The following is a 21580-nucleotide window of genomic DNA, read 5'->3' on the forward strand; positions in this document are numbered from 1 at the left end:
ACAGCTGTGCATGCATGTTGAGTGTTGGATTTCTATGTTCTTCACAGTGAAAGAGGTGGAGAGAGAGAGAGAGAGGGTGGCAGGTACTGTATGTCTTGCTTCTTGTCCCGCAGCATGCCACGGGATGGTGTTTCTGGCTCCTGTACAGTATCCGTTTTCTCCGTCTTCTACAAAACGTAAGAAAGATAACAAAGACAAAAAGAAGACAATATTATGTAAGCCCTCAGACCTCTGCTTTAACTACCAGTACCACAAACCAACTTGAAAATATTCTTGTCTATAAAACACTGGTTTTGGTTCAGCTGCAAAAACTACAACGTTTTAGCTAGAATTAAAAAAAAAATTCATGAACTCCTAATCTTTCCTAAGAAACCTCTAGTTTCAGAATGCCTGGATGATGCAGTTTGTTGTTGAACATGTGACTTCTGAATTTTCAGAAGGGGGAATGTGTTCGGGTAGCAGGACAGTGAAAACCTGGGGACATGACTAAAATGTGTATTTAACTAAAATAGTATGAATTTATTATGGGGAAAAAACTATTTAAAGCATAAATGGGAAATGGAGTCAGATTATATTTAGTGTAGTGTTACAGAGCAGGGACAAGTACCACAACCTATTTTATCTGTTTTAGAAGGTTTTCATTGTTTCATATATGTTAAATTTGCAATGATCAATGTTCAGGACACTTTGCTTAATAATAAAATGTCTTCTAGTTAACATTTATGCATATTTAGATATACAATGTCCTATGGACAGAGATGGCACCCATTCGGTGGAATGGCCATTATATAAAACTATATCCACATTGTGTTTAGAAAGAAACAAGAAACAGGTGAGCAGTATGAATAGCCCTTTTTAATCCAAATTGAAATTCTTCTGTCTGGAAATCAATACAATCTGATACAGTGTACAAGGATGTACAAGATAAATTAGATAGTCCCTTCTAGAAACATGCATGCTACATATTTCAAGGATGTCCTGTATGAGGAAAATCAACCTCCAGGTCTCCCCAAGGTCACGTCAAACATTGTTATACAAGTGGAACAAATATGCAAACTGCTCATTTTTAATCATGTTACATTCAAATTACTGTATCTTCAATAATGCAACAACCTGGCAAATTTGGTTGTGCAAACTTGGATTCATACTAAATGTTTAGCAGGGTGTATTAAATTCAGCTTGTTCATCTGGTGCAAATAATTAGTAGAACATAAGAAAATTAAGAGGAGTCTTCAGACTGACCATACATTTTTCTACATTAACAGTTCATTCACTGAAGCTGAAAATAAAAATCACTACACAATCCTACATGTAGATGCTTGAAAACTAGGTCAAAACAACACAAACCAGTTAAGGTGTTATTTCCCAACATTGTCTTTACTGTATATTGACAAGCAGCACTTTGTCTTTGTGCCACCATGACCTCAGGTGGCCTGACGTCTATGTTGTGTAAATATTTCATTCTAGCACTGACCTGGTATGACACTAGGATGGATCAGAGCTTCTTATGCTTGTGTTTTGGTTCCCCAGGGACTGACTGTGAGGACAATGTCCAGGAACAAAGACATCAAGAGGTTTTTTTTGTTTTTTTTTAACTTTAGAAAAACACCTTTAATGGGGTTAGCAGTTGAGATGCACAAAGAGGGGTGTGTGTACTGTGAGCAGCCCCCTGGGAACAAGATACACAAACACACATTTATCTACACATAGATGCACAATATGCGGTGGACAACCTCAGGATATCACCATAGCATGAGGTTCCTGTCACACTCTCTTATGTTTGATTACACTTCCTGTCTGTGTTTACTACTTCCTGTGTTTGGAATATTTGAATCATTTTCATGTCAAAGCCACTATGAGTTGACTTTGCTGTCTTGTGTTTGCTTTTTGGATTTCTCAAAGCATTGGAAACTAGATAGCTGTAAACAATACATGAACTTCTAAAGGGAGAGCCACTTGCTGCCATATCGCTTAAACCTATCAGGTTACATATGTGTAAACTCCTCTGTGGGAGAGCGATAGGTTACTATAGGACATGTGTGGCTTGTCACCTGATTTTTGTTTTTTCCGGGGGTTTTGGGTCCTTTTGATTTTTTTTTAAGCTTGATAGGAGGTTTCTGATTCTGCTTTCAATAATATGTAGAGACAGTAAACACAACCTTCTTTAACTTAAATGCATGAAGGTTTCTATAATAAGCTGTTGTGGGGATATTGTTAAGAGTTCCAGCTGGAAGTCGGTCAGTCCGTCTGTTGCTTACCACTTCTCTTTTTGCTTTTGTCTGATAGCTGCAGTGTGGCTGTATATGTGTGTGGCTGTCTCAGCTGTGTTTGTGTGACTTATGTTTCTTGTGTTGCTTCTTTTTGTCATGAGTGTGGTCATGGCGCTTCCTCTTATATTTGCATTCATCATTGCTGCTGCCATCGCTCTCTGACTCCTTTCGCTCCCTTTTCTTCTTCTTTTTCATTTTCTTCTCCTGGAGGATAAACACACAAGTAAAAATCATTTTTGTGTAAAAACAAACCTGAATAACGATGCTACAGAACTACACAAAAAACTGTGCCTCAAAATGAAACTAAACTATCTATATTCTTCCACATTACCGACAGTCATTTCAGTGCCTCAAAATGAAACATTTTTCACTGACTCAGAACTAAACTATCTATATTCTTCCACATTTCATGAGACTGCTTGTAACTCTGCTTAAGCAACGACACCCATGAATTGTCATATAGAAACTTGTTGACTAGCAGGTGACTCATCAGTCAAGAGACACAAAAAGAAAGACAGAAGAGAGATGGAATAAAAGGAAGTACCACACAGAACATTGGCTGTCATAGTCACCTTCTTTTTCTTCTTCTTTTTGTCAGAGTGTTGCTGTGCAGTTGTTAAGGGCTGCTGCTGTGGCTCTTCATTGTCCTCTTCAGGTAAAAGAGCGTACTGCGTGCCCGGAGCAGAGAAACAGTCTTTTGTAAAGTGACCTGAGAAAAAGAAAAGATTCATAGCATATGTTCCAACATACAGAACATGTATGAGACAAATGCATTCTGCCTCGCCAGTGTTTTCCCCTTTAAGATGTGACAGTTATATGTTGTTGTCATACCCTTGCAGCCACACTTTGAACATGTTGTGTTGAGCACAGCCTCCAGTGTGATCCTGTCGCCAGTATGGTCTCTGAAATGCTTACGTCGCCTACCATCCTGCCTACAATCACACAGACAATAATAACACATATCTGTACATGCATTCATGCACAGACACACATATGACAAAATAAAACTGTAAGTACTCACTCTGCCATGACATTGTTTGGGTCCAAGTCCCGCCCTGTTCCCTGATTGACAGCTTTCATTGAGAACGACAACTTCAGCTTGTCACCCTGAATCTGAGAGGCAGAGGACAGACGTGAAGTTGACCCGCTTGACTTTGCTCACATTGCGTGTGTTAGTGTGCGTGTGTGTTACCTCTCTCCCAATGACTTTAATCCACACCTGCTCCCCCACATCAACAATTTCTGAGGGATTCTCAACACGTGAGGCTGACATCTCACTCACATGTACCAGCCCTGTGTGTGGAGGAGGAAAAAAAAACACAACACACAAATAAATGCACAAACAATTATTTCAAAGGATTTAGACACAGAAATACATCCTTCTATTGCTAGTGGTGAAATTAGAGCCTGACCAATATATCAGCGACATTAGCTCATTGCAGATGTACTAGTATCTGCATATTTGTCAAACAATAAATGGCAAGAAACTGAAGTACAGTCATACCAAAGATATGTTTTGGAGCGGTGTCACCATTTTGCCAAACGGTACTGATAAATGTATGATATGGGTTGTATAAAGAAAATTTATATTGGTTGATATATTGGTATTAGATTTTTTTTTAAACTCTCACATATCAGTATTGGCCCCAAAAAACCTGTATCAGTCATACTATAGATGAGACACATGGATTAATGTCATCAACACTAAAAGACTGCAACATTTTTGGACACAATTTTATGATCGTTAATGTTATGGAATTTTAATTGTAAATACTATGATGTGTAAATTTTAAAGGTATTTTTTTTGAATAAGTGGACCCCAGGAAGACTAGCAACCACTGTGGAAGCTGATGGGGATCCAGTTTATTGCAATTGAATGTTCCTCAACATTTGAGCACCAAACATTGCCCTCTGGTGGTGGAAATGAGCTACTGGTGTCCAGTTGAACACGGAGGTCAGAGACAGCTGTGCCACAATAACTCACTTGGTTGAAAATAAAAAATGTAAGCCCAGTGTAAATATAAATTTGATACATCAACTTTATCCTTTTTGGCAACCATGCCCGTCCCTAAACAATTTCTGCTCTTTTCCTCCACATTATCTTGGATACCTTTTACAAGGAACTGGAAAAAAGCTGTGTTCACAATTACTTTCAATAGGAACTGTGCTAATATATAAAAAAAATCAACATATTAAAAGCATGGGCTTGCAGTGTAACATTTTCACATCATCTGTTAGATGCTACATCGTGCCACCAAAATTGCAGGATGCTGGCTAAGTTACTGCCCTCAAGCAAAAAAAAAAAAAAAGCAAACTGATAATATCCAACTTTTTACAGTAAGAGAAGGAATTCTCTGGTGCCATCATGTATCTTAGACACTTTTTTTCTGGTGCCTTTTTACTGCAAAAACAAAAAAAATCATTTTATTGTGATTGTTATGTGATCTTTGAAAATGCTTGCAGTAAATGTCTACAGAGATGCATGGACATCAGTTTCCACTCACCCTCTTTCTTGTATCCTGGCAGTCTGACAAAAGCTCCATAGGTCTGCAGGGAGACCACTTCTCCCTTAGCTATGCTGTACAGAGGAGGCAGACCATCCAGTCCAGCAGGCTCTGGTGCTTGGCCATCGCGGTCTGACATCGTCTCAGTGGTGGTAGATCGCTGGTCTCATTAAGTTGATCATTGAGTTGATCTAGAAGACTGATACTGAAATATATTTGACTATTTGTAGACATAGAAATAGAAGTGTGTTTATATTTTAAGAGAATACATTTAATAAAGTTTATAAGAACCTTCATTAAATTATTACTACAATATTTGATACAGTGAAGGCTTTATTCATGTGCATCTATCCAACTTTCTTAGTTATAAAGTCTTTATAGCCATATGAGTCACCTGTTATATTATAAACTGTTAAACAGAAAAATGACATCCTGGTTAAAAAGAGAGAGAGTTAAGACATAAGTATTTTTATTATGATTTACCCCTGCACAGGTATTTTTGTTGTATATGTGCATTTGAGACCGCATGGTGATTTTTGGGGAAGAACAAGTTCAAAATTATTTAAACGTATTTAGATTTAATCTTTGAAAATCTGCGTTAAAAACACTTTTAACAACCAAGTCATTTAATCGCTCCACTTTTCCACTGTATTCTCTCTGCTAGAGTGCTGTTCTCTTACATAGGGATAACACATTGTTGGTTTACGTGACATGATCTGTATTAGATTTAGAAAATAAAACGCGCAAACGTTTTTGGACACAAGAAAGAAGAAAACCTACAGACTAACTTGAATAGTAGCAATGGTGCTAACGTTAGCTAACAGTATGAACACTATAGCACTGTATTTTACCTAGATACGAATAAGTGGACCGTGTATTAAGTAATATATTTCAATCTATAAAAGGACAAACCTTGCATAATGTAACTCCAGTTCAGGAAAAATATCCGTGACATGATCTGTATGAGATTCAGAAAGTAAAACGCGCAAACGTTTTTGGACACAAGAAAGAAGAAAACCTACAGACTAACTTGAATAGTAGCAATGGTGCTAACGTTAGCTAACAGTATGAACACTATAGCACTGTATTTTACCTAGATACGAATAAGTGGACCGTGTATTAAGTAATATATTTCAATCTATAAAAGGACAAACCTTGCATAATGTAACTCCAGTTCAGGAAAAATATGAGAAATTATCACCTTTCGTGTTAGCAGAGCCGATTCAGTTTTACATCCGGTACAAAATAGTTTTGACAACAAGCAAATAACCAATCACCGCTGTCGGAGCAAACTTGGCCAATGACAAGCCTCGTATCCAACGGAAGTAGTTCCTTTCTGTTCTTTGTTGGTGCTACGGCGTTCGATGTCCCTTCAGGAAAGACCTACATTCATTTTTTAAAAACTACAGCATTAAATTAAACGCTTTAGCTGTTTCTTGTTAACTAAGGCGGCATGATTGAACCCAAGAAGAGAGTGGCGGGCAGAGGGGGGGGTTCTTCCGGCCCCCACGGACGGAGCTTGTGGCGGCGGCTCAGTCTCAACAACTCGTGGCCATGGTACGAGAGAAAACCCCGGTGATTCCACAAGTACACGTAGAAACTTGTTAGATGCAACCAAAGCATACATACTGTCAATCTTAACAGCGTATTTGTTCTTCAGTGCGCTAACTGGATGTAATAGTACTGTAGGTGCATAAACGTTACTAACTGCAAACAGGGAAAGAAAATAACATCACATTAATGAAGTGGCAGGAAACGTGTTTAATTCACATTTAGCCGTGCACAGCTAGGACTGGCAAATACGCCAAAATTCACACTGTAATGTTTGTCATAGCAATTGTCTACTGGGATTTTTTTCTTTTAGTTAGGACTTGACAATATTCATCAATTCAGAGTAGTCCGTTTCAAGTTAAATTTCTCCTAGAAAGATTGCTGCATTAAGTAAGAAATAACAAGTTGTTTGTGACTTATTATGCACTTCACTGTGATAAACATCAGGTGGACAACTCTATTCAGGATTTACGTGTCTGAAATCCCGTAGGGCCCCCCACGAAGCTCCAGCCTGCAGGCGCCCATCATGTTGATGTCTGGCCATGAGGGCGAGGTCTACTGCTGCAAGTTCCACCCGAACGGAGCCACGCTGGCCTCCTCGGGATTTGACAGGCTCATTTGTATGTTTTTAGTAATCAAACTAGTGCAAGCGGGCAAACCAATAGTTCACAAATGCTTTAACTTAACTTTACTCCTAGTTCCTGTGAATCACTGTGGTATGCTGTGTTTCCTTGCTGCAGTGCTGTGGAATGTGTATGGAGACTGTGATAATTATGCCACTCTGAAGGGCCATAGTGGGGCCGTGATGGAGCTGCACTACAATACAGATGGCAGGTATGGACGGTTATGGATGAGGCAAACGTCACTGGTATATTCTGCTGGAGCACATTTCAGTCAAAATGATTAGCTGTATTAATGTAGTGAATAGCATAATCTTGAAGTTGTGAGTGGACAAGCAGAAGGGAAAGTGGACAGTTTGGATAAAGGTTTCTGATAAAATTATGATGTCTTGTCAAATTATAGGTTTTTTAGAATTATCAGTGTAGCATGATGGCTAGTGGAGAGCAATATGTATTTTACATTTTCCAGCTGGCTGAGAGAGTTGGCAACTTTTTTTATGATTGTTAGGTTAAAAGTAACTTTTTTTTATTGAGCATTTTCATTATGTATTTTAGTGTGCTGTTTTCAGCCAGCACAGACAAGACTGTAGGTGTGTGGGACAGTGAGACAGGTGAGAGGGTCAAACGTCTTAAGGGCCACACCTCCTTCGTTAACACCTGCTACCCAGCCCGCCGAGGGCCCCAGCTTGTCTGTACGGGCAGCGATGATGGGACAGTCAAGGTGAGATTTCCAGCTGCCATTTCAATTATTTCACCAGTTCAGAGGTGTTTAATTGGAATTTTATCCTTGATCATTGGGTTCAGTTGTTGGCAGCATTAACCCCAACACATTCACAAGTCTCAATGATAGACAGTTTTTTTTTTTTATGTTATAAATTTATCTCACATACTACAGTTGTTGGTCTGATCAGGCTTTTGTTTATCTTTCTGTGTGTGATTATCACCGTGATAGCTGTGGGACATTCGTAAGAAGGGAGCGATCCACACTTTCCAGAACACCTACCAGGTGCTGGCTGTGACCTTCAATGACACCAGTGATCAGATTTTGTCGGGAGGCATCGATAATGACATCAAGGTACAGGGCTCCTGCATAAACAGTAAACCAGGAAATTACACAATTCTGGAAAACTACGTGCATTCAAAGTGACTGAAAAATGTTTTATTAGTTAGTTAAATAATTACATTAGCTGTCAACTTTAACACATATACACACTTTAAAAGTTGTGTATATAGTATAACAAAAATAATGGTGCAGTAGTTTCACAAGTATATCCATAATAGTAAGTTGGCAATAATAACATTTTTAAGAGCATCTGAAGAAAACATTTACCCTTCTATGAATATATATGCATATACGTATATCAAAGTGAGTAAAATGAAATCACTCATGTGCTCCTAGCATTAACATAACATGTATGTTTTGAGTGCATTCATTATGACTAGTTGGCATTATATCTTATCGCTTTATGGGCATATCAGTACCTTAACATTACGACTGTCAGTGGAAAGGGGATCTGTAGCTGATGAAACACAATGCCGTTTTCATTTGAGTGAATAATGTAGCTCCTTGTCAGTATGCTGTGAAACTGTCTCTGTTCAGATGCTGCTAACCCTATAAAATGGTGACTTCATTGCTTGCATCTTATATAATGTGCAATAATCACGCTGGTGCGTAATGCTTCATTCCGTTACCTACTCCGGGTCACAGATCCTGCTCCAGGTTTCCTTGTGATTTTGCAGTTGACTTTTCATGGTGTGTTCATGTAACATAAGAACATCAGTATTTTTTTCCCCTTGACTTTAACCACAATTATTATTCTTATTTTTCATTACTGTGTATCTTCCAGTGACATATTCGTTCAGACCTATTCTTTTGTAAAAACACTATTAAAAGGCCTATTCTTTGCACTCTTTATATATTCTTTTGTAAAAACACTATTAAAAGCTGGTGTCTGTGCTGGGCAGGTGTGGGACCTGAGGCAGAATAAGCTGATCTATAATATGCACGGCCATGGTGACTCAGTAACTGGACTCAGCCTCAGCTCCGAGGGATCATACCTTCTCTCAAACTCCATGGATAACACAGGTAAGGTGTAAGAAATGGATTTTTATCAGCTCATTACAGTGAATTCTTTATGGCTGGATCCTTTCTTTGATTTATACCTGTGTTTCTGTGTAGTGCGTATTTGGGATGTTCGACCATTCGCACCAAAGGAGAGATGTGTGAAGATTTTCCAGGGCAATGTTCACAACTTTGAAAAGGTAACGCATAAATAACTGTGGCCTAGGGCAGATGGAGTTCACTTGCACCAAGGGACTGATACTACAGTACATTCAGTTTTTTGCCATCCAGCACATTTTTTTCTCCACGACAGAGACCAGATATTCAGTTTTTCCTACAAAGGGATTCCTTTGTGTGGTGTGTATTTGGGTACATACGTATGTGACATGAATCAACACGACACATAATAATCATCCTGTGAAATGATACAGTTTATAACTGTACACAAATGTCTAAGAGTAGAAGCCCTGCTGGCGGTGTCTGCATCTGTTGTTGATCACGATTGCATGACTTTGTTTCTTGCTCTAATGGGTGCTTTCAGACACAGTAGCTGTGAATTGCAGGCTACATGTAGCAGTTGCTTTTTTTGGTGTTCAGACTTGGAGCTGCTGTGTGTGAAATTCTGACAAAGGTTTGTTCAAACAGTGGATGACTGAGCTGGGTACAGCCACAGCATTCACTCGATATCCAGCATCACATGACACCGTCACACTGCGACGCTATTTCCATTTATCTGATTAGTAATTTCTTCCCCAGCATAGATGAAAAGTAGTGCTTTGATTTCCATGTTAGACCGATTTCCAGTCATTTTGCATTAGCCCATGCTAATGCAGTAAAACAATATCTTCTCTCTACCAGTTCAAAATAAACTTTGTGCAAGATAGTGTTATGTTCTTTTTATATTTGTGCCCAAATTTTACTGTGTTCTAAATCCACTAAAAGAGAGAGAGAGACCCACGCTCTTAAGTGAGCTAGAGAATGACTGAAGAGAGGAAGAACAAAGCAGCGAAGCAATGAAAACGTATGCTTTGTGTAGCACTGTCATCTTGAGTGCACTCTTACTGGCAGTTTGACAGCATCAATTCAGACAGTTTAGATAGTAACCGGCTATTGGACTAAGTCCAGTCTGGTAAAAGTGGCAGCAGCACTTTGCCGGCTGTGTGATGCTGGGCTATGTTCAGACATGATGTCTACATATGAAATAGCGGGCAAATTTCTGCGTCCGAAAGGGGCTGTACTCTCCTGTCTCACTGTCTGTTGTCCTTGCTAATAAAGAAAAGCTGATCTTTCATCTACTTATGGTAATGATATCCTGCATGTTAAATAGTAGCATCATGTTGACTTGTGTTTCTGTCTTCCAGAATTTGCTGAGGTGCTCCTGGTCTACTGATGGCAGTAAGGTAGCTGCAGGCTCAGCTGACAGGTGAGGGAAAAGGTACACACAGACACACTAGCTAGAGGCCAGGGTATAGTTTATTATCTGGTCCAGGAACAACTTGTTGTCCCAGTGACTCTACAGAGCCGTAGTCCTGACTTCACCTCCAGGCTGGCCCTCTCTCTCTAAACACTGACATCAGTCTTTCTGAAAAATTTTAACTTGTTCCAAGGATGTACTATCTGTGTTTTAAGGACTTGCTGCTGGAGGGAGAAACATTATTTGTCTTAGGACAGAATAGAATAGAATAAACCTTTGTTGTCCACCAGAGGGTGAAACTGTTCACCAAAACATAACAGCAGCACAAGGACATGCAATGAATCAGATTAGACTGGGTGAGCTCATGGTGCAGCAGGACATTCAGACAAATTAAAGGAAAAACTTGAATAAAGGAGTGGTCTCCTCCAGGATGACAGTGTCTCCATCCATAGGACATGAGGGGTCACTGAATGGTTTGAGTATGAAAATGATGAGAATCATATGCTATGGCCTTCACAGTCACCAGAGCTCCACCCACTTGAACCCATGGGAGATTTTGGAGTGATGTGTTAGACAACGTCTCCACCACCATCGTCAAAACACTAAATGAGGAAATATCTTTGGGAAGAATGGTGTTAATCCCTCCAGTGGAGTTCAGAGACTTGTAGAGTCAGTGCCAGGGTGTACTGAAGCTGCTCTGGTGACACTTGGTGGCTCAGCACCTCACCAAGACATTTTCTGTTGGTTTTTCCTTTAATTTGTCACCTAAGACATTTTCTGTTGGTTTTTCCTTTTAATTTGTCACCTGTATGTACATAACAATAATAAACACACCATATACATAATTATGCTTTAAAATACACAAGGCACCATAAGTGTAAAGATAAGCTATAAACAGTATACTTTAAGTGCAGCAGGTCTACAGTTTAGAGGTTAAATAAGCTAAACATTTTTAAAATATGCAAACCATAAATAAATAAACTAAACTAAAAGCAAACTGGGCCAAATCACTATTAATGTGTTACTTTATAAATGGCTGGAGCTCCACATGAAAACGTACTGCTTAGACCATGCATTTATTAAACAATTCATCATTTTAACTCTGTTTTCTCCATAATATCCACAGACGCTCTTTTCTAATGTAATTTTACAACCTTTTAGTTGTAGCGGTTGCTGTTAGGAATATCTGTAGCCCCTCAACTCACCCAGGCACCTAAAACCCACAACTGACTGAGGCTTATGGGAAATGCTGTTCATATGTACAAACATAAATGCCACTAGGGAGATTTTGAAGGAGGTTCTCTCAATCCTGAAAGGGAAGATCACTTTAGCTCTCACATTTTCTGTCTTAAATCATAAACGGCAGCATAAGTTAGAACAAAAATAAAATAATCACCATGTTTCACCTTATCTCACACTAGGAGTCACTATCTTTATTGACTTTTGTCTGTGTTTGTAGATTTGTGTATATTTGGGACACCACATCACGCAGAATTCTGTACAAGCTGCCGGGCCACGCTGGCTCTGTCAATGAAGTGGTCTTCCACCCAGAGGAGCCCATAGGTGAGTGGAGCAGCTCTCAGATTACACTATAATACATGTTTAAAGAAGGGCATAGAGATATTTGAAGACTGAAGGGACAGAGGTTTCGGTCTTTTTTTTGTTGTTGAACACACAGAACAGCTCAGATAAGTTGAGACGAGAGGTGGACGTTTCATTTGAATTCATATAAAGTCATATAGTTCATTTGTAGCTGGTTATTTGAATCACCTTTTCTCTTTGTCCCTCTACACAGTGCTGTCCGGCTCCAGTGATAAACGGCTCTACATGGGAGAAATTCAGTAGGGCGTGCATATGTCCACGTGGAAATTGCGCGTGTGTGTGTGTGTGTGTGTGTGTGTGTGTGAGTGAGTGAATGTGTGTCCTGCCTCGGAGGTGAATGGGTGGTGTTCGGCAGAGTACTAGGAGTCTCTGTAATTCGATGTGCTTCAGCTCATCTCAGAACAACCTCAGGACATATGTTGGAAGTTTATTATACCCAGTAACAACAAGATCCACCACAACTTGTTTTTTATTCTGATCTCTTTTTTTTTTTAATAAACTCCAGTAATCTGTAAAAAGATTTTATTGGGTTCTTCTGTTAATATGACTCTTTTATATTTATATTTATACTTATAGTAGTCATAACCAGCTGCAGGTTTTTTCCTCCAAAGTGAAAAACAGGCAGGTTGTTTGTGCACAGATAAACAATCCATTTCATACCACCCATCTGTTTCTGCTTTTACTCACCTGATGTAGTTGTTACAGGAAGTTAATGTTATTTTACAGATCTGTCATATTGTCAGAGTTAAACTCAAATGACAGTTTAACACTGAAAGAATGGGCCATTGTTAAGAGGTATCATAAGAATTATAATAAGTAGTATTACTTCTTAAACTCTCATGTAGGTACTCAAAAATACTTTTATTTCTGAAAAATAATAAATATGCTTAATTTTCTTTTTTCTTCCATCTTGATGTTGCCTCTTAAAGTATGGTTCAGTAGAGTTACTGGTATGTGACTGCCACTAATCACTTTATTCAGTCCAACTGCAGTTAAAGTGGATTAACTACAAGCTTGGACTAAACACCTTTGTTCATATCTTTCAGTGTTGTCCACTGTATATTGTAAGTTTTATTTGTATTACACGTTTAGAAAGTAAAATTAAAATGCAAATGAAAATATAAAAATTGAGTACAATTTAAAAAAAATCATAACAAGCACCAAATATAGATTTTTACTTCGTGTAACCTAGTTAAAATGCAAAGTGGGTCCATAACATTACTAACCCAGTTAAAGCCCAGTTAAAGGTGGATGTGCTTTAACAGTTGAACTGGTTTTTATTTTTACTGGCCTATATGGAAAGTGCATGTCAGACAGATTACCGTGAACTAACATGTAATGGTCCTGTTTTTCCTTGATTGTCCCGTGCTCTTGTGATAAATGCCCAAACGGTCTCGGCCTTTCGTCAGCGATCGTTAACGCACTGCTTCCGGTCAGAGGCTGAGCTTAAACATGGCCGATGATTGTGTGGAATGACGGCTGGCTGGTCTGGATCCATACTCCGGTGGTAGTGGGAGGCCGTAGCAGACCCCACCGCCGCCAGCTCCCCTGTCTTTTGTGCTCCTTCCCAACACCTCGCGGAGCTGCTGCTCGGCCGCGCGCACGCGCGCAGGGCTGCAGAATCCATGCGACTCCTCCTCGAGGGGATCGCGGTGACTGAGAGCCCCCGCCCCCTCCTCGTCTCCCTCGGCTCCTGCGCCCGCCCATTGTTGACAAAAGACTGCGAGACGGAGTGAAGGAGCCCAGAATCCGGTACCGGTGAGCAGATCTTCCCGTTAACTTGACTGCTTTCCTCGAACTGCTTGAGGAGACTAGGATCGGAACGACGGAGGTGGGGGGCGAGGACTCTTCCGCTCCTGGAAAACCGTGAGTCACAGCGGGCTGCTTTGTGTCCGACTGAATGTAGCCAAACGTTAGCTGTAATAACACTGCGGGGTCGGTCCCCTGCTCCCCGCCGCCCCGTGTGATCCGGCATCATGTGATGCTCTTTTCTGTGGGTACCTTGGGGCAGATCATGACAGCCTTCCGTCTCTCTTTGTGCCTTTGTGTGTCCCCTCTCCCGAAGGTGTGGCCGAGGTGATTAGGTTGTCGGTGGTGGTCGGACCGCAGCAGGCCGGTGTGAAGTGGACCCTCCCTGAAAACCACCCACGATTGGTATTTACCGACAAAACCAGCGGTCAAGATGGGTCACTCACTGTGATTGGAAACACCACATCAGCGGCAGGCCTGGACAGATCTATTTAAACGGGAATGGTGTGAGCTGACACGGCCAGGCAGTCTGGATCTGACCGGGGAGCCGTCCTTCCCCCGGAGCCTCCGCGGCTCCAAGCCGCGTCCTGAGCCCTCCAAGATGGGGAAGTGCGACGGCAGATGCACGCTGCTGGTGATATGTTCACTGCAGCTGGTGAGTGTATATATGTGTGTGTGTGTGTGTGTGTGTGTGTGTGTGTGTGCGCGCGCGCGCGCACAGCTAAAGTTGCCTCTCTACTCACCATGAACATATAATTAGAGCAGCGTGCTACAATCCCGCACAGTGTAATCAGACATTTTTCCAGCCGCCTTTCTCTGTACAATCACGCTAGAAAGGCTTTGAGCTGCAGCTGCTGGGGTGCCATGCCACATTACAGGCGAGGGTCTGTGTGTCTTTGAAGCAGAGGGAGCAGGGGGGCTCTTAGGTGTCAGGGAGGTCTGTGTCTGTAGAGAGAGGGGCCATAGCCCCATTCTGGCAAAACCACGTGAAGCACAAGAGGGATGAGGAGGCCCTGTTCACCATCTGGTCTCCATTCTGGAGTTAAAGTTAGATGTGGCCAGAAATAGCTCCAGACTGTTCCTCTAAGATGTAATAAGTGTGTAATGTGAGCCAGTGTCATGTATTCATGCAGGGATGGACGGCAGCAGTGTGAGGGCTGCTTATTGTTTGCAGGGCTGATGAGTTGCTGTGGAGCTGTGGCCCACAGATTCTCATTAGTTTGGGGGAGCTTCTTCGGGGTGCTCCTCTTTTTACAGTCACTGGGCTAGCTGGTGTGCTATGTAGTTACCATGGAAACAACTGCGGCAGACCTGCGTGTATGTTGTGTCCCTGTCACTGTCTGTGTGTATGTTTGTATGGGCAATGCATTTGCATATGTTCATGGTTATGTGACCCCACCACCACCACCACAATGCCCCCTAGGTGGCAGCCCTCCAGAGGCAGGTGTTTGACTTTCTGGGCTACCAGTGGGCTCCCATCCTGGCCAACTTCCTGCACATTATGGCTGTCATCCTGGGCATGTTCGGTACTGTGCAGTTTCGCTTCAGATACCTCATCTTTGTGAGTATATCCCTCACCTCTTCTCTGAACCGATGAAGCATGAGACCCTCTGTGTGTAGTCCCTCTCATCCAGAAACTGGTCTCTGTCTCTGGCAGTATGCAGTATGGCTGATCCTTTGGGTGGGCTGGAACTCCTTCATCATCTGTTTCTACTTGGAAGCTGGAAACCTGTCTCAGGTATGTTCTGTGTTTGTACTTGTGGTTGTGTGTAATGTGTAATGCCTTTACAGCTTGGATAGTCACAGTAATTAGCACACTCTTTAGTGCTGGAATGTTTAGTCACTTAGGACAGAAAATGAAGAGCCAACGATTTTGATAACTGTTTAATTCAGTGGCTCCCAACCTTTTTGGCTAGTGAGGTCTTACAAAAGCTATGTCAATGCAGAGACAATTAATTGATTAGTCAAACAACAACCACAAAAAAGTTGGCACATATCTTCATAACTGATTAATCGTTATCATTCTTAAGCAAAAATGCCACTAAAAACTACTGGGTACAACCTTCTTTCTGGCTCCAAATTATAATATTTGCTTTTTTCTATAATAACTAACTTAATGTTTTTGGTTTTGGGACTGTTGGTTGGACAAAACAATACATTTCAAGACATGATCTAGGACTCTCAGATACTGTGATGGGCATTTTTCTCTTTTCTCTGACATTTTTATACCAAATAATCAATTGCAAAAACAAATGCTAGATGAACTGATAATGAAAAGAACTTAATTTGCAACTCATCACACTCTGCATTGTATCTACATCCTATTACCAGTTTACCCTAAGCATGATAATTTCCTGTTGTTCTAAACCTCTAGAAGTCATATATCATGCAATAATGTCAAACATTCTGTTTGCAGCTTCTCAAATGCCTATTTTCTCTGTTTGTTATTGTTGTTTTGTTTCATACTATGCTAAATGGGTATAAAATGGGTAAATGAGTAATAAATAGTTGTTCTTATGAAAATATGTGTGTGTCTTCAGGACAGGGACTTTCTCATGACGTTCAACACATCCCTCCACCGTTCGTGGTGGATGGAGCACGGTCCTGGTTGCCTGGTAACGCCAGTGCCAGACTCTCGATTGGCCCCTGATGACCACCATGTCATCACTGTCTCTGGGTGTCTCCTTGACTACCAGTACATTGAGGTGTTGAGTTCAGCCATTCAGATCCTACTGGCTGTACGTATCTATCACACACACCCTGACACACATATGTCAGCAGTGACTCGGCCTGCACAGAAAGAGTCATCTTCTTTCTGGCCCTCTCTTTAACAGCTCTTCGGCTTTGTGTATGCCTGCTACGTGAGCAAAGTCTTCCAGGACGATGAAGACAGCTGTGAGTGCATTTATCCATTCCTACCACCTTGTTCAGCTGATGAGGTTTACCTGTCATACTGTGGAGAGGGCGTTTGTGTTAGAGATTCATATCGTGAGTGCGGTTAGCTCATTGTTTTCTCCTGTCTGAGTCATGCTGAGCGATATCACTGCAGAGGATTCACTCTGGGTGATCGTAGCACTCCATCTGTGGGGAGTATTAGAGATGCCTGCCAGAGTCTTTACACAGTCAGAGTGACACGCTGCCTGCTGGCTAGTGCTTGTCTGTTGCTTTGTGTGTTATCTGTGAGTCTGAATGGGTCTTCGCCTCATGTGCCTTTTGTGAGTGTTTTACTCTCACTCACAGGCCCTGGATTTACAGTATGACATCATAAGTTTGATTTTCTGGAAAAGGAAGGACATACTGTGCCTGCGTTGTCGTAACAGCATTCTGTATCATGATTAAATGCATGTCATAACATAGTGGTAATGACAAAATAACAATAACATACAGAATCATTACTTTTTATTTGTTTTTGTTTTTTTACCTAAATGCATTATATAAACACAAATTTGGTTATATATATAATTAAAAACAGGTTAGATAGACAATTGAAAATACTGGCCCTAAACTACAGCAAAAGTAAGTATATCTTTGTACTGACTTTGTCACACTTGGTTCTTTCAGTATGGACCTTTGGTTATAGTTTAATTAGTCAGACATTTCTGTCTTTCTAATAAACTGGCACAGTTCTTGGGCTTTGGCTGAAAACAAAGAAAATTGTATTAAATGGACAGGGTTTGTAATTACTTAACATTCTGGCGTTGTGGACCAGGGATCTACTCAGCTTTCTTGTATACTTTGTATGCAGTAATTTACCCTACCCTAATGTGAATTACCTGTCTAGCTCTAGTTGATAAAGGCACCACTTTATTTGGTTACGTGTGTAATATGTTGTAGATGAATGTCAAGGTGATTTTCTCTCTTGTTCATGTCTTAGTTTAAAAAAGAACAACTTGCAACAACACAACTTCACGGGATTAATCTTGTAATAATCAGATCTCTTGAGGGAAAAAATGACTATGTTTGTCCACAGATCCCTAACTTCTGGTCTGTATCTCCACTGATGTAGTCGGGGACTATGTGCTTTTTTTTTTTTTAGTTAGTCCCACATAAGTTTATTTCTCTGAATCATTCGAGAAAGACTGGAACAGTGTGTTAGTGACATAGAGGCAGCAAGAAAGATGATGTATCCGGTGCACATGTCGAGTCTGATGTCACAGTGTTATAAAGGTATACTGACAACATTATGATACAGAATCATCTGATGCCTCAGTAGAGTTTCATGTCAAAAATCAATCTCATCTTGAAATACAACACGTGATTTAAATTTTAAAAAAGTATAATGATGTCTTCTCTTCCTTTCTCTCCCCTTCTGAAGTTGATTTCATCGGTGGCTTTGACTCCTATGGCTACCAGCCTCCTCAGAAGTCCTCTCATCTGCAACTGCAGCCTCTTTACACGTGAGTTACAGATTTATCTTTCTCTAAGTATCTTCTCCTTCTTTTTGATCTTATTGTTGAACGTTTGTCTTTTAAGGGGCACTCAAAACTACTTTTTCTAATTAACTTTAGTTTACCAAACTGCTTTTCTCTCTAGAGTAGCTTTGCTGTAGTTTTAACTTCTTCCAATGTCAAGTGATTGATAGTTTAGAAAGCTACAGTTTGTTTCAAAGTAGTTTCTCCAATACCGCAAACCACTGGAGTGCCCCACACATTCAGTTATATCAGAATGCAGCATATTGCTACAATAATGCCTGAGTGTGTGAATCTCTCCTTGATCTCTTCCCTTCTGCATCCCAGGGCTGGTTAACTCTTGGTAGCGCCCCCTTCAGGCCAAATTCTGATGGTGTCACTGTGGATGGAACTCAGCAGTCGCCCTGATTACACTCACTCTGTGTCACAGTTTACCTGAGGAACGGACTTAACCCCACTCAGAGAGCGACGTGTGTGTGTGTGTGTGCGTGCGCGCCTGTGTCTGTGAATGAGGAACATGGCCCTGATTAGAATGTACAGAGCTCAGGGAAGAACCAACATGCCAGGTGGCATGACGAGATGAAGGAGGAGGGACCAGGGGTGGGGAGCAGAGATACGGAGAACAAGAGCTGGGGACACCTCTGTCAAATCACAGAGGACACACTTCACTAAACTACCAGCTCTCAATACTCCCATAGGTGTGTGTTTGCAATGTGTGATTGTGTAACTCCAAAGGACTAGCTGGTGCTCTGTGGTTGCACCCTGGACTCTCACCGCTCGGTGCCCCTGTGAATTTTTTTGTTTTGGGTGGTTGTGTGAGTGGAGGTGGGGGTAGGGGTGGGGTCACATAACAAAAAGAGGCACGGCTCGTACCTGTTGTTGTTTTAGAATGTGGTGATGTCAAACTAGAGCAGTTTTATGAGTCCTGATCCCAAAGCCATCTTTCCTTCCTCCTGTGTCATTAAAATCACCGTAGACCGTCAAGCTTTTTACACCACTGCCCATGTCTGGTGAGGTAATAAAGCAGAACTGGTGGAGCAGAAAGGGTGAATTTCTTAACAGATCAGGCCAGCAATATTGTATATATTAAATTATTGGTTAAAAAAAGCTCCAAACCCATTTGTTCCTGGAGACATACAGTAAATCCTTAAAAATCAGTCACATCATCCGTTAGCTGTACGGCCTGTCCTGTAGATGGTTGCAAAGGCAGCTGGAACCAATTGGATTGGACATTGGTCTATCGCAGGGCAGACGCATAGAGACAGACTCACATTCACACCTATGGGTAATTTAGAGTCACCAGTTAACCTGCCTGTCTTCAGACTGTGTGGAGAAGCTGGAGCACACCGAGCCACAGGGAGAACTCCGTACAGAAAGGCCCCAGGAAGCCAGTAGGGTCTGACTCAGAAACCTTCTTGCTGTCAGGCGATAGTGCTTTGTTTGCAGCAGTGCCACTCAAACAGCAATAAATAGTGTATTTGTTTGGATTATTTTCAGCTGTGGATGTGGCGCTCTGTGAGTATTTACAGCAGTAGGATGGTGTCTTTATAGTGTCCAATCTCATCGTAGTGAAGGAGCAAGTCACACCAGTGTCTCACTCATGTGTTTGGCTTTGACTAGACAGACATGTTAGTAGGGCCCGTTCTTTTCTGATTTTGGTCTTTGGTAACAGGATTCTTTGACAATAAGAAAAATAAAGAATATTGCCAGACTTATCCTTCACAGTTGTGGCATACTTCAAAAATCAAGTCTAGTGCCTGGATATTTAATTTTCAGGAAAATAAAATCAGCCTCCTACATGTGATGCTGTTGATGGGGGTGCAGATGGCTTTGGGATCAGGTGTTAGTGTCTGTGGGTTGGGGGGTGGGGGGAGATACTGTGCATGTAAATAACCAGCCAATGATTGTTTTTTTTTGTTTTTTTTTCAATTTAGAAAAGAGGGGTTGCATTAGGGGTGGGTGGGACTGGGGTAGAGGGGCACACATCAGTGTTTTTCTTCATACCTGTTTCTCTTATTCTGTCTTTTTGGATATTCTCATGTTGCATCATTTTGAACCCAGCTGCAGCTAACTCTCCCCATCATCTTTCTCACAAGCTACATACACCACCACAATTCATTCACTGATCTCCACTGGACTATGGTGGCCATTAGATGAAAATGCATCATGAACTTGCACAGTGACATGCTCCAAGTAGTTTTTGCAGGTGTAGCTAGAGACAGGAAGAGGGAAGGAGGGAGGCAAGTATGAGGTGAAGACCTTATTGGGCATAAGGTGAAGCTTGAAATAATAAAAAATACACTTTCTACATTAAATATGACTTCTGTTGCCATTTCTCACTGAGTGACTAAAGGTTAAATAAACTGCTTTGACTACATTTCATTAATATTGGGATTATGAGGCATAGAATTACATTTTCTCCTGATTAGTTTAGAAGATCATAGAAGTAATGCACTCTGGTGAGCTGATATTGCACAATGAGAATTTATCAAAATAATGTGATGAATTTTACACAAAGTCAACCCAACATTGAAAAATACAGCACTGATACTCATCAAGGGACTTGTTTAATGCCTGCAGTGCTGAAAGGTGTGCTCACTGTGACCTTTGAAATTTTGTTAATTTTATTCTTATTAAGATTAAGACATCAAAATAATGTCAAGATTTTATTTAAAAAAGCTCATCCTGAGTAACAGGAACTGTGGTATTCGTTAAGTGACATTGTTTGATTATTGTTTATAATTAAAAGTAGTTACCTTAACATGTAGAAAATGCTGTAGTATATTAATAGTTTACCAATGGTTTGACACAGTAATAATTAAAGTTAAAGGGTGCCTTCTACAGGTCTGTACCCAGGGACCCATAGTCTCATAACCTGTCCATGGGCCTACGTTTAAAAATAATACAGCCTATGACTATTAGCTACTTTATAGGCCTACTCTTCAGGCTATTTTATTCCCCATGACTGGACACCGCACAAGTAGGCCTACGTTTAGCAGCCTATCCTGAACACTTCCATATGATTACCATAGGGTAGCTATAATCTGCTGTATATGCATTACGTCATCCACACCTGCAGCCTCTGGGTCGCCACTGCCACATTTCCACTTCTCCCGTTTTCACACCCGTTTTCACGCCGTACCCTTACGCTCCAGAGGTGCAACGAGGCGTCCAGCAGCAACACACCCGCCGCTGACCGTGTGGCGCAGCACGTTGCCTAAGAGCCTCTTTACCATTGAGTACAGCCCACACCCGACTAAATAATATAAATAACCCATATAATCGGAGCTAATGACACTATTTACAGAATTTCTTTGTGACTGCGTGTACTACTAATATCATGTATTAAAATTTCAGTACATTTGTGTGATTTTGTACTGCGGCTTACTAAACTGTGTA

The 21580-nt window shown here is 41.0% G+C and overlaps 3 protein-coding genes across 6 annotated transcripts; 2 read left to right on the forward strand and 1 right to left on the reverse strand.

The window, feature by feature from the left end:
- Positions 1 to 835: 835 nt before the first annotated feature.
- Positions 836 to 6045, reverse strand: zcchc17 (zinc finger, CCHC domain containing 17). 3 transcript variants are annotated; one of them, XM_020606936.1, is made up of 7 exons: positions 5976 to 6045; positions 4775 to 4979; positions 3463 to 3563; positions 3292 to 3383; positions 3102 to 3202; positions 2843 to 2979; positions 836 to 2474 (listed from the first exon to the last, which is right to left on the reverse strand). In XM_020606936.1, the coding sequence occupies exons 2-7, from the start codon at positions 4911 to 4913 to the stop codon at positions 2319 to 2321; spliced, it is 726 nt and encodes a 241-aa protein (XP_020462592.1). In that variant the 5' UTR covers positions 4914 to 4979; positions 5976 to 6045; the 3' UTR covers positions 836 to 2318. The 3 variants fall into 3 exon arrangements, with proteins under 3 accessions (XP_020462592.1, XP_020462591.1, XP_020462593.1); XM_020606935.1 differs by having other exon boundaries at positions 5929 to 6023; XM_020606937.1 differs by lacking the exon at positions 5976 to 6045 and adding an exon at positions 5687 to 5720.
- Positions 6046 to 6110: 65 nt separating this feature from the next.
- Positions 6111 to 12555, forward strand: snrnp40 (small nuclear ribonucleoprotein 40 (U5)). Its single transcript, XM_020606934.1, is given in 11 exon segments — positions 6111 to 6276; positions 6279 to 6331; positions 6816 to 6945; positions 7066 to 7159; positions 7501 to 7666; positions 7898 to 8020; positions 8911 to 9031; positions 9125 to 9207; positions 10369 to 10430; positions 11881 to 11984; positions 12217 to 12555. Coding segments are annotated over 11 exon segments (1035 nt in total). The 5' UTR covers positions 6111 to 6227; the 3' UTR covers positions 12267 to 12555.
- Positions 12556 to 13728: 1173 nt separating this feature from the next.
- nkain1 (sodium/potassium transporting ATPase interacting 1) lies at positions 13729 to 20791 on the forward strand. Of its 2 annotated transcripts, none has more exons than XM_020606940.1 (8): positions 13729 to 13781; positions 14089 to 14427; positions 15196 to 15333; positions 15430 to 15510; positions 16313 to 16510; positions 16607 to 16667; positions 18088 to 18169; positions 18509 to 20791. In XM_020606940.1, exons 2-8 carry the CDS (start codon positions 14374 to 14376, stop codon positions 18516 to 18518), a joined length of 624 nt encoding a protein of 207 aa, XP_020462596.1. In that variant the 5' UTR covers positions 13729 to 13781; positions 14089 to 14373; the 3' UTR covers positions 18519 to 20791. The 2 variants fall into 2 exon arrangements, with proteins under 2 accessions (XP_020462596.1, XP_020462595.1); XM_020606939.1 differs by having other exon boundaries at positions 13735 to 13889.
- Positions 20792 to 21580: the final 789 nt, after the last annotated feature.

Source organism: Monopterus albus, unplaced genomic scaffold (assembly GCF_001952655.1).
Source record: "Monopterus albus unplaced genomic scaffold, M_albus_1.0 scaffold82.1, whole genome shotgun sequence".
Taxonomy (NCBI): Eukaryota; Metazoa; Chordata; class Actinopteri; order Synbranchiformes; family Synbranchidae; genus Monopterus; species Monopterus albus.

Excerpts from the sequence above, each read along its gene's own strand:
- zcchc17 (XM_020606936.1), bottom strand. The coding sequence starts at position 4,913 with ATGTCAGACCGCGATGGCCAAGCACCAGAGCCTGCTGGACTGGATGGT. Across the intron at positions 3,203-3,291 it reads CCAAACAATGTCATGGCAGA|GCAGGATGGTAGGCGACGTA; the intron begins GTGAGTACTTAC and ends GTGTGATTGTAG. Across the intron at positions 2,980-3,101 it reads TTCAAAGTGTGGCTGCAAGG|GTCACTTTACAAAAGACTGT; the intron begins GTATGACAACAA and ends TCTTTTTCTCAG.
- nkain1 (XM_020606940.1), top strand. The coding sequence starts at position 14,374 with ATGGGGAAGTGCGACGGCAGATGCACGCTGCTGGTGATATGTTCACTG. Across the intron at positions 14,428-15,195 it reads TGATATGTTCACTGCAGCTG|GTGGCAGCCCTCCAGAGGCA; the intron begins GTGAGTGTATAT and ends AATGCCCCCTAG. Across the intron at positions 15,334-15,429 it reads GCTTCAGATACCTCATCTTT|TATGCAGTATGGCTGATCCT; the intron begins GTGAGTATATCC and ends TGTCTCTGGCAG.